The 12,126-nt window shown below is 36.3% G+C and overlaps 1 protein-coding gene across 1 annotated transcript; it reads right to left on the bottom strand.

Moving 5' to 3' along the window:
• Positions 1-265: 265 nt before the first annotated feature.
• Positions 266-6,591, bottom strand: LOC121858507. The gene is made up of 4 exons (XM_042354958.1): positions 6,539-6,591; positions 2,650-2,858; positions 1,316-1,447; positions 266-790 (listed from the first exon to the last, which is right to left on the bottom strand). The coding sequence occupies exons 2-4, from the start codon at positions 2,715-2,717 to the stop codon at positions 637-639; spliced, it is 354 nt and encodes a 117-aa protein (XP_042210892.1). The 5' UTR covers positions 2,718-2,858; positions 6,539-6,591; the 3' UTR covers positions 266-636.
• Positions 6,592-12,126: the final 5,535 nt, after the last annotated feature.

The raw sequence follows: 12,126 nt of genomic DNA, 5'->3' as shown, positions 1-12,126 counted from the left end.
CAGTACAGTACAGTACAGTACTTACTTAACTGATGTAAGTGTTTATTTCTGTCTTTAGGGTGTTGTACCTCTAGTGACCATATTTTGTACAGCACAGTTGGGGACGTACTGTACTGCGCTGCACTGTATTGTACTGTACTGTACTGTACTGTACTGTACTGTACTGTACTGGACCTGACTGGAATGGACTGGACTGGAATGGATTGTACTGTATTCATTATTGGTTGGCTTTCTTCAGTGGTTTAGGTTATATACATAAACAGTGTTTGAGGTGCAATATTTTATTATATTCTGCCAAGATTCTCTAAATGATTAATAGATAATATATAATGTCTTGATAAAGTCCTACACAAGTAGTGATGACATGTCTCTATAAAGTGCTGTATTGGTTAGGTTACATTGGGTCATGTTAGAGGTGATAAATTTAGGGTTTGCTGGGGATAGGTGGGTTAGGTCATTAAGGGACAGGTTACATTAGGCCAGGCTGACATAGGAAGGTTTGGTCAGGTTTCCGGGTCCAGGGGTTAGTGAAGCCTGGAACACTAGCATGTCACTCCTTCAGATGAACAAATCCCAAGGAATTCCTCATAGTGGTCCTGGTAGTCGTGGTGCAGGTAAGAGAGAGGCAGCTGCTTCTCACATTACTTGTTGTGGTTGGTCATTGGTTTGTTCTCTTAGGCACGTGATGGAACATTTGTACCCAGGGGAGTTATGCTGGCCATTGGTTATGAATTCGAGGTTCATCTCGTTGGTGGGGAAGACCCAGGTAGATGTAATATTCCCGCAGAATCTGTTGAGGATAACGCCATCATATAGTAATTAACATTGGCTGGTTATAGTGACCGGCAGGAGGTTATAGTGAGGTATTATTATCAGTTTATGCTCAGACTGAGGAGACAAAGTATTCGAGGTAACAGGAGTAATAATGTGTTAGTGGGTGTAATTAAAGTAATAGTTATTGAAGCATCACAAGTTAGTAAGAGTGTTATTACTTGATAATATTACCAACATCAAAAGTAAAGGTTTAATGATAGATAAAAATAATCCAAGTATTGTTATGACTGGATCACATATTGTCTTTATGTCCAGTAACTTCTAATGTTACTATCAACATCACACACAGAAGTTGTAGTTGTTGTAGTAGTAGTAGTAGTAGTGTAATTTTAAGGAGAACCAGTATTGTAATACTATTTGCATTGTATAATAACAATAGCAGTAAAAGTTTTTTTTAGTTTGTAGTAAAGGTAGTAAGAGTAACAGTAGTAGAGGTGGTGGTGGTGGTGGTGGTGGTGGTGTTGTACCGTGTAACACATACGTGGAGGAAGTGGTGTTGTAGGATATGATGAGTCGTTCATTGGCACAGGTGGAGAGGTCTTCCAGGTTAAATACTTCGCAGTTGACTTCAAACATGGCACGCGGTGACTGGCAGACGATATTCTGTTGACAACTGTGGGAAGGAGTGAACACCTGTAGACGTTATTGTGGAAGACGGAATAATCTTAGAGGAATACAGGTGTTGGTGGAAGTAACACCTGTGGTGGTGATAATGTTAGAGGAACACAGGTAGAACTAACACCTGTAATCGTCTTTGTATCCTCGGGAAGGTTACAGTTTGGACGCCATTTAGTTTGTCATCTTGGTATTGTGTCTTAGATAGGGTTGCCATATCTGAACATTAAAAAAAGAGGACGTTCCCGAAGACATCATGGCCCCCCCAGCCCCCCCCTTGCCTGGCACACACTTTGGCGCTATGTAACCTTTATGCAGCCGTGACCCTTTTATGCTCTGGAAAAGTACAACAAATCTTAAGCACTAGCTGTGGCACCACGCGACAAACCCACAACAGAGACTAAGATCAAACACTGTCACTGCAGGTTAAAGACTGGCCAACCACCGGCCACCGTCATAGTTGTCGATACACGTAAATAATATAGCGAAAGTGGCTAGATTGTGGTTGGAAATTGCTAAAATGCCTTAAAAGCAGGACAAGAAAAACAAATGCTACAGTGTAAAAAAAGCCATAAGAAAAAAATGGTATACTTTCAACATTTCATATGTGGCTGTAATAGCAACTAAATAAAAAAATTATAATAATGCGCGTGGCTGAAGAACAAGGAAAAGCAGTACATGGCACTACAGTTTACCCCAAAAACTGCTAGCAGCTAAGTTGACACCACCGTACAGGCGTACACGTGACTTATCAGCTGACGAGAACTGAACAAGATCTCTACTGTTTCCACCTCCCATCTCTCACAGTCTCTCTCTCTCTCTCTCTCGTCATTACAGTTTCATGTTTCTTTCCGTGGAGAAAATGATGGGAGCTGAAATTCCGGACTTTTGAAGAATTTTAAAAATTCCTTCCGGATGAAGATTTCGAGACCTAAATGGAGGACATGTCCGGGAAAATACGGACGTATGGCAACCCTGGTCTTAGACATATTGGAACACCTTTAATTTAAGAGAAACATTAAACACCTTGAGGATCCTCGTTTAAAAGTTACAGTAACTTACGTTAATATGACTGCAGACGTGAACATGTATTTAACTGAAGCAACAGCACAAACATATTGACCTGAGACTACCTGTATTGTTATGGTGTACCTGTAGTGTTATGGTGTACCTGTGAAGGTGAACTGGGGATGATCTTACCTGCTCTTGTTGGTCAGGCGGGCGGGGTAACCTGGTGACTGCACCAAGACCACATCGCCGAGATTCATGGTGTGGGAGGCCACACGGAAGGATCACTGGATCGACCGGAGCAGTTTTGTTGTCTATTGCTCCCATAACCGTGACGGTCACCACCAGTAGCGTCAACATGTACTTCATCCTCAAACAACTTGTTCACTTTTCTGTAACAACTAAACAAGTTTTGTGGGTTAATATAGTGTTTATTATCACATATTATAGTTATCTCCTTCGACTTAGAATATAATATGAAATGTTTAATGTTCATGTTAGCAGTAATAATAATTGTTTATGTTTTCACCTTAGTTACACCTTGATCTGAATTAGTAAAAGTAACATACATCATTAATTCTGTTTTAGCCGATCTCGAAGGATCAGGCGTAACACCTGATAAGTGTAAACATGTTAACAACAACACTCATAATAAGAAAACTTAACAAAAGGTAAACATTTCAAACAATTTCGTGGATGATAAATGACCATCATAAATAATAATAATAATAATAATAATAGTAATAATTATGTTACACTGTTTAATTTGCCTCATTATCTTCAGCTTTTGAGAACAAGTTAAAAAGTAATAGCGGATACTGTACTGTACTGTAATATATAGTACTGTACTGCACTGTGCTGTACTAAACAGTACTGCACTGCACTACACTGTGCTGTACTAAACAGTACTGCACTGCACTACACTATGCTGTACTATGCAATACTGTACCTTTTAGTACTGTATTGCGCTGTGCTGTACTAAACAGTACTGCACTGCACTGCACTATGCTGTACTAAACAGTACTGCACTGCACTACACTATGCTGTACTATGCAATACTGTACCTTTTAGTACTGTATTGCGCTGTGCTGTACTAAACAGTACTGCACTGCACTACACTATGCTGTACTATGCAATACTGTACCTTTTAGTACTGTATTGCGCTGTGCTGTACTAAACAGTACTGCACTGCACTGCACTGTGCTGTACTAAACAGTACTGCACTGCACTACACTATGCTGTACTATGCAATACTGTACCTTTTAGTACTGTATTGCGCTGTGCTGTACTAAACAGTACTGCACTGCACTGCACTATGCTGTACTATGCAATACTGTACCTTTTAGTACTGTACTGCGCTGTGCTGTACTATACAGTACTGTGCTGTACTATACCTCTTAGTACTGTACTGCACTGTGCTGTACTGTACCTTTCAGTACTGTCCTGCACTGTGCTGTACTGTGCAGCACCAGTCTGTAGTACTGCTTTCAGTACTGTCCTGCACTGTGCTGTACTGTACCTTTCAGTACTGTCCTGCTGTACTGTGCTGTACTGTACCTTTCAGTACTGCCCTGCACTGTGCTGTACTGTACCTTTTAGTACTGTGCTGTACATACCTGTGCTAGTACTGTACACTTGTGCCCCATGTGCCTTTGTACTGCCCTGCACTGTGCTTGTACTGTACCTTTTTGTACTGTACCGCGCTGTGCTGTACTGTACCTTTCAGTACTGTCCTGCACTGTGCTGTACTGTACCTTTTAGTACTGTACCGCGCTGTGCTGTACTGTACCTTTCAGTACTGTCCTGCACTGTGCCGTACTGTACCTTTTAGTACTGTACCGCACTGTGCTGTACTGTACCTTTCAGTACTGTCCTGCACTGTGCTGTACTGTACCTTTTAGTACTGTACCGCGCTGTGCTGTACTGTACCTTTCAGTACTGTCCTGCACTGTGCTGTACTGTACCTTTTAGTACTGTACCGCGCTGTGCTGTACTGTACCTTTCAGTACTGTCCTGCACTGTGCTGTACTGTACCTTTTAGTACTGTACTGCACTGTGCTGTACTGTACCTTTCAGTACTGTCCTGCACTGTGCTGTACTATACAGTACTGTGCTGTACAATAAACAGTATAACTTAACTTGAGGGAAGGTTGTTGGTATATTGTGTGTATGTTTATACATGTAACTGGCGGCGTGTATCACGCTCTGTATGTTAATTACCGACTACAGCCCATACAAGTATTTTTAACATTATTGTCAAACGTTAGAAAGTGAGAGACTACCACTACCAGGTATAACTTGTTAATGATAACTACAAGTTATATTGGTCACGTGTTGTGATGGTCTATATTACAGTACTACCACTACCAGGTATAACTTGTTAATGTTAACTACAGGTTATATTGGTCACGTGTTGTGATGGTCTATATTACAGTACTACCACTACCAGGTATAACTTGTTAATGTTAACAACAAGTTATATTGGTCACGTGTTGTGATGGTCTATATTACAGTACTACCACTACCAGGTATAACTTGTTAATGTTAACAACAAGTTATATTGTCACGTGTTGTGATGGTCTATATTACAGTACTATCACTACCAGGTATAACTTGTTAATGTTAACTACAAGTTATATTGGTCACGTGTTGTGATGGTCTATATTACAGTACTACCACTACCAGGTATAACTTGTTAATGTTAACTACAAGTTATATTGGTCACGTGTTGTGATGGTCTATATTACAGTACTACCACTACCAGGTATAACTTGTTAATGTTAACTACAAGTTATATTGGTCACGTGTTGTGATGGTCTATATTACAGTACTACCACTACCAGGTATAACTTGTTAATGTTAACTACAAGTTATATTGGTCACGTGTTGTGATGGTCTATATTACAGTACTACCACTACCAGGTATAACTTGTTAATGTTAACTACAAGTTATATTGGTCATGTGTTGTGATGGTCTATATTACAGTACTACCACTACCAGGTATAACTTGTTAATGTTAACTACAAGTTATATTGGTCACGTGTTGTGATGGTCTATATTACAGTACTACCACTACCAGGTATAACTTGTTAATGTTAACTACAAGTTATATTGGTCATGTGTTGTGATGGTCTATATTACAGTACTACCACTACCAGGTATAACTTGTTAATGTTAACAACAAGTTATATTGGTCACGTGTTGTGATGGTCTATATTACAGTACTACCACTACCAGGTATAACTTGTTAATGTTAACTACAAGTTATATTGGTCACGTGTTGTGATGGTCTATATTACAGTACTACCACTACCAGGTATAACTTGTTAATGTTAACTACAAGTTATATTGGTCACGTGTTGTGATGGTCTATATTACAGTACTACCACTACCAGGTATAACTTGTTAATGTTAACTACAAGTTATATTGGTCACGTGTTGTGATGGTCTATATTACAGTACTACCACTACCAGGTATAACTTGTTAATGTTAACTACAGTTATATTGGTCACGTGTTGTGATGGTCTATATTACAGTACTACCACTACCAGGTATAACTTGTTAATGTTAACTACAAGTTATATTGGTCACGTGTTGTGATGGTCTATATTACAGTACTACCACTACCAGGTATAACTTGTTAATGTTAACAACAAGTTATATTGGTCACGTGTTGTGATGTCTATATTATAGTACTACCACTACCAGGTATAACTTGTTAATGTTAACTGTTATAATGTTAACTACAAGGTTATATTGGTCACGTGTTGTGATGGTCTATATTACAGTACTACCACTACCAGGTATAACTTGTTAATGTTAACTACAAGTTATATTGGTCACGTGTTGTGATGGTCTATATTACAGTACTACCACTACCAGGTATAACTTGTTAATGTTAACAACAAGTTATATTGGTCACGTGTTGTGATGGTCTATATTACAGTACTACCACTACCAGGTATAACTTGTTAATGTTAACTACAGGTTATATTGGTCACGTGTTGTGATGGTCTAACAACTCGGTTATGGCGGGGTATAAGTTTACTAATACACTTCGCTTGACACACAATACTCACCTGTGTACAGGTGTACTAGTAATAGTGTTGTGCTTCTCCTCCTCCTCGCAGGCCAATATAAACACTCCCCCCCCCTTCACCCCAACTCCCACAATGCATCACTACACCGCCGAGTTTCTCATCCATATTTTATAGAAACATTTAAGAGTGACAATATACATAAATGACAGGTAAAGAGATTTACCTGTTGATGAAGGTACTCTACACCTGAGTACACCTGAACACCTTGTTGATGAACCACTGTATTAACTCCACTATACAAATGAGTTAACATTAATGACTTGGTGCCCCTTAAGTATGACGTCACTGCCAACACTGTTACAGGTTTACAATGTGGCGCATCTGTTACCGAGACCTTCATGTTATAAATACTGTATGCATGTATGTATGTATGAATATATGTATGTATCTATGTATGTACGTATGCATATTACAGATTCAGTTTTGAAAAATAATGAATATTTTCGGCAAATGGGGATATTTATTAATTTATTTATATTTTCTGCTAATTAATTTCTATAATAAAATATTGCCTATTTTCTTTAATGCGTCGTTTACTATTACAGTGTAAGATAACCAGATTATATCGTTAGTAGGTTAGGTTAGGTTAGGTTAGTATGGTTTACTTGCCAATTCTGACCAGTTAGAAGTTAACACAAAATACACAAGATATTCCATGCCTAACCTAACCTATAAATGGAATAATACATTTTACCACATAGTAATTTCCATGAAGGTTTAGTAATGAAAATACAAATTATCCATATTTGTCAAAAAAAAATCAGTTTGTTTTCAAAGTTTAATAGGTGATTATCCCTATTTAACGAGACGTAGGTGATTATCCCTATTTAACGAGACAGTAGATATTTAAATAGGTGATTATCGCTATTTAACGAGATGTAGGTGATTATCGCTATTTAACCAGACAGAAGATATTTTAATAGGTGATTATCCCTATTTAACGAGATAGTAGATATTTAAATAGGTGGTTATCGCTATTTATCGAGACGTAGTTGATTATCCCTATTTAACGAGACGTACCGAGTAGAGACGCTGCCGTGTTGTGTGTCAGAGGAAGAGCGTCTTGGGAAGCTAAGTCAACAACACATATAGTCAGTTTATGAGGCCGCTCACACCTTAACTAACTTAGCTGCTGTTGTTAGATTAGGTGTAGAGAGGGGAGGTTGGACGCCGTTAATAGTAGTTGTTGTTGTTATTATTGTAGACATTGTGGTGGTACAATACTATTAAGATAAGTAGTACCTGTAGTAATCTAGTTATCTTATAATAGTAAACGACGCCTTAAAGAAAATAGGCAATATTTTTTTATAAACGAATTAATAGAAATTAATTAGCAGAGAATATAAATATATTAATAAAAATCACCATTTGCCCAAAATATTCATTATTTTTCAAAACTGAATCTGGACTAATAATGATAATAATAATAATAATGATAATAATGATAATGATAGTAGTAGTAGTAATAATGATAATGATAGTAGTAGTAGTAGAAGTAATAATGATAATAATAATGATAATGACAGTAGTAGTAGTAGAAGTGATAATGATAATAATAATAATAATAATAATAATGTTAGTAGTAGTAGTAGTAGTGATATTGATAATAATAATAATAATGATACTGATAGTAGTAGTAGTAGTAGTGATAATGATAATTATAATGATAATGATAGTAGTAGTAGTAATAATGATAATAATAATGATAATGATGGTAGTAGTAGTAATAAGGATAATAATAATAATAATGATGATAGTAGTAGTAGTAGTAGGGATAATGATAATAATAATGATAATGATAGTAGTAGTAGTAGTAGGGATAATGATAATAATAATGATAATGATAGTAGTAGTAGTAATAATGATAATAATAATGATAATGATAGTAGTAGTAGTAGTGATAATGATAATAATAATGATAATGATGGTAGTAGTAGTAGTAGTAGTGATAATGATAATAATAATAATAATGATAATGACAGTAGTAGTAGTAATAGTAATAATGATAATTATAATAATAATGATAATGATGGTAGAAGTAGTAGTAGTAATAATGATAATAATAATGATAATGATAGTAGTCGTAGTAATAATGATAATAATAATGATAATGATAGTAGTAGTAGTAGTAGTAGTAATAATGATAATGATAATGATAGTAGTAGTAGTAGTAGTAATAATAATAATAATAATAATAATAATAATAATGATAGTAGTAGTAGTATTGATGTGATCATATGTTGATGATCAGGCATTGGTGAGTGAGTAGTAGATTGTGATGATGATGTTGATGGTATTGTGTGGTAATAATAATAATAATAATAATAATGTGGTGGTGTGGTGTGTGTGTGTGTGTGTGGTGGTGGTGGTGGTGTTGATGTGTGTGTGTGTGTTGACATTCAGTGAGTAATGATAATGGGCAATAATGTGTGTGTGTGGTGGTGGTAGTGACTGGTGTGTGTGTTGGTGGTGAATAATAATAATAATATAATATGATGGTAGTAGTAGTAATAATAATAATATTAATGATAGTAGTAGTCATATTAGTGATATTAATGATAATGATAATATTAAGTAAGTAGTAATGATATTGATATGTATAATATTAGTAGTAGTAGTAATAATAATAATGATAGTAGTAGTAGTAGTAATAATAATAATAATAATGATAGTAGTAGTAGTAGTAGTAGTAGTGATAATAATAATAATAATAATAATAATAATAATGATAGTAGTAGTAGTAGTAGTGATAATGATAATAATAATGATAATGATAGTAGTAGTAGTAGTAATAATGATAATAATAATGATAGTAGTAATAGTAGTAGTAATAATAATATGTGATAGAAGTGGTAATATTGATAATAATAATAATGATAAGCATTGATGATGATGATAGTAATTGATATTGATAATAATAAATGATAATAGTGATATATTATTAGTAGTAGTATTAGTAATAATAATGATAAATGATGGTAGTAAGTATTAATAATGATAATAATAAAATGATAATGATGAAATAGTATTAGTAAAAATAATAATAATAATAATGATAATGAAATTAAGTAGTAGTAGTAGTAGTGATAATAACATTAGTAGTAATGAAGTGATAGTAAGTAAACCGTGATAATAATGATAATGATAGTAGTAGTAAGTAGTAGTGGTAATTGATAATGATAATAATAATGATAATGATGGTAGAAGTAGTGGTAGCTAATAGTAATAATAATAATAATGATAGTAGTAGTAGTAATAATGATAATAATAATATGTGATAATGATAGTAGTAAGTAGTAAGTATTAGTGATAATGATAATAAATAATGATAATAGTGGTAGTAGTAGTAGTAGTAATAATAATAATAATAATAATAATAATGATAGTAGTAGTAGTAGTAGTAATAATGATAATAATAATGATAATGATGGTAGTAGTAGTAGTAGTAGTAATAATGATAATAATAATAATAATGATGGAAGTAGTAGTAATAATACTAATAATAATAATAATGATAATGATAGTAGTAGTGACCTTACAGGAGCAGGAAAAGTGGAGTGCATCAAAAAGTGGTGGGACTTGGTAACATCGCGAGGTCCACAAATAGGGTACCACCCAAACGCCAGCAAGTCCTTCCTCATCGTGAAGCCAGAACATTATGAACAGGCATTGGAGGTTTTTGGCGGAAGTGAGGTCAAAATAACTAAGGACGGCCAAAGACATCTAGGCGCAGTAATTGGCACTACGGACTTCAGGACCGAGTACGTAGCGGGAAAGGTGAATGAGTGGGTTAGTGAAATCCAAGCTCTGTCTGAGATTGCTGACACAGAGCCACATGCGGCCTTTGCAGCATTCACCCATGGAGTCAAGCATCGCTGGAACTACCTGATGCGCACCATCCCTGAGATCGGACCCCTCCTCCACCCTCTGGAAGAAGCTATCAGTGTCAAGTTCATTCCCAAATTAGTGAAACACCCTGACTTAACCCCAGCAGAAAGATCACTTCTTGCACTTCCACCAAGACTGGGAGGGATGGGACTAACAAATCCAGAGGAGATTGCTGACACAGAACATCAAAATTCACTTAAGCTCACGGCAGCCCTCACGGACCACATAATAGCCCAGAATGCAACAGGGGAAGTGGATACCAGCGAAGTAAATAAGATTCGTAGGTCCATTATGACAGATCGACAGCACTGCCAAAATGATATGTTGCAGCAACTATTGCTGCAGGTTCCAGAAAATTTGAAAAAGTAGCTATTGCGCAGGAGGTGGGCGCCTCGAACTGGTTAACTACGTTACCGATAAGGGCAAATGGTTTCAGTCTTAATAAACAAGAATTTACAGATGCCATTGCTCTAAAGTACGGTTGGCCAGTAGAAGGTTTGCGTCCCAATGCGTGTGTGGCTCTTCCTATGATGGCGATCACGCCATGGTGTGCAAGAAGGGGGGCTTCATATGCATGCGGCATGACGAGGTAAGGGATCTCACAGCAAATATGTTGAAGGAAATCTGGCGGGACGTCATGGTAGAACCGACCCTCCTTCCATTGGATGGCGAGATCTTCCAACACAGGACTTCGAACACATCTAACGAAGCCCGTGTGGACGTCAATGCTTGAGGATTCTGGACGCGGGGACAGCGAGCTTTCTTCGACATCAGGATTTTTGATCCCATGGCCGCATGTCACCATAACCTAGCTCTCAATGCTGCACATAGGAGGAACGAGAACGACAAGAGAAGGGCATATGGGGAGAGAATTCAAAGCGTTGATCAAGGTAGCTTCACTCCTCTAGTGTTCACAACCTCTGGTGGGATGGGCCCAAGTGCAAGATGTTTCTACGCCAGACTCGCGGAGTTGCTCTCCGAACAGAAGCAGCAGCCCAGAAGTTATGTTACAGCCTGGATGAGATGTCGACTGTCCTTCTCTCGCCTTCGGTCGGCTTTGCTCTGCCTCAGGGGAACGAGAGCTTCTGCCCCTACTCGGACAACTGCTGCAGATATTGACTATGAGGCTACAGTCACTGAATGCAGCATAGATCTGCAGCTCAACTAATTTAACACAGATAGGATAGCTTCTTATGTATTAGGATATTTAATATTAAGGTAAAGAAATGGTGGCGAAGGTGTGGCTATTGGGGGAGGAGGCTGGAGGCCACTTAAAAAAAAAAAAAAAAAAAAAAGTAGTAGTAGTAGTAATAATGATAATAATAATAATAATGATAGTAGTAGTAGTAGTAGTAGTGATAATGATAATAAAAATGATAATGATAATAATAATGATAATGATAGTAGTAGTAGTAATAATAATAATAATAATAATGATAGTAGTAGTAGTAGTAATAATGATAATGGTAGTAGTAGTAGTAATAATGATAATGATGGTAGTAGTAGTAGTAGTTATAATGATAATAATAATAATGATGATAATGATAGTAGTAGTAGTAGTAGTGATAATGATAATAATAATGATAATGATGGTAGTAGTAGTGATAATGATAATGATAATGATGGTAGTAGTAGTAGTAGTAATAATGATAATGATAATGATAATGATGGTAGTAGTA

Source organism: Homarus americanus, unplaced genomic scaffold (genome assembly GCF_018991925.1).
Source record: "Homarus americanus isolate GMGI-L3 unplaced genomic scaffold, GMGI_Hamer_2.0 scaffold16240, whole genome shotgun sequence".
NCBI lineage: Eukaryota > Metazoa > Arthropoda > Malacostraca > Decapoda > Nephropidae > Homarus > Homarus americanus.
Note: the sequence above shows the minus strand (reverse complement) of the source record. Positions and strands in the feature narration are given on the sequence as shown.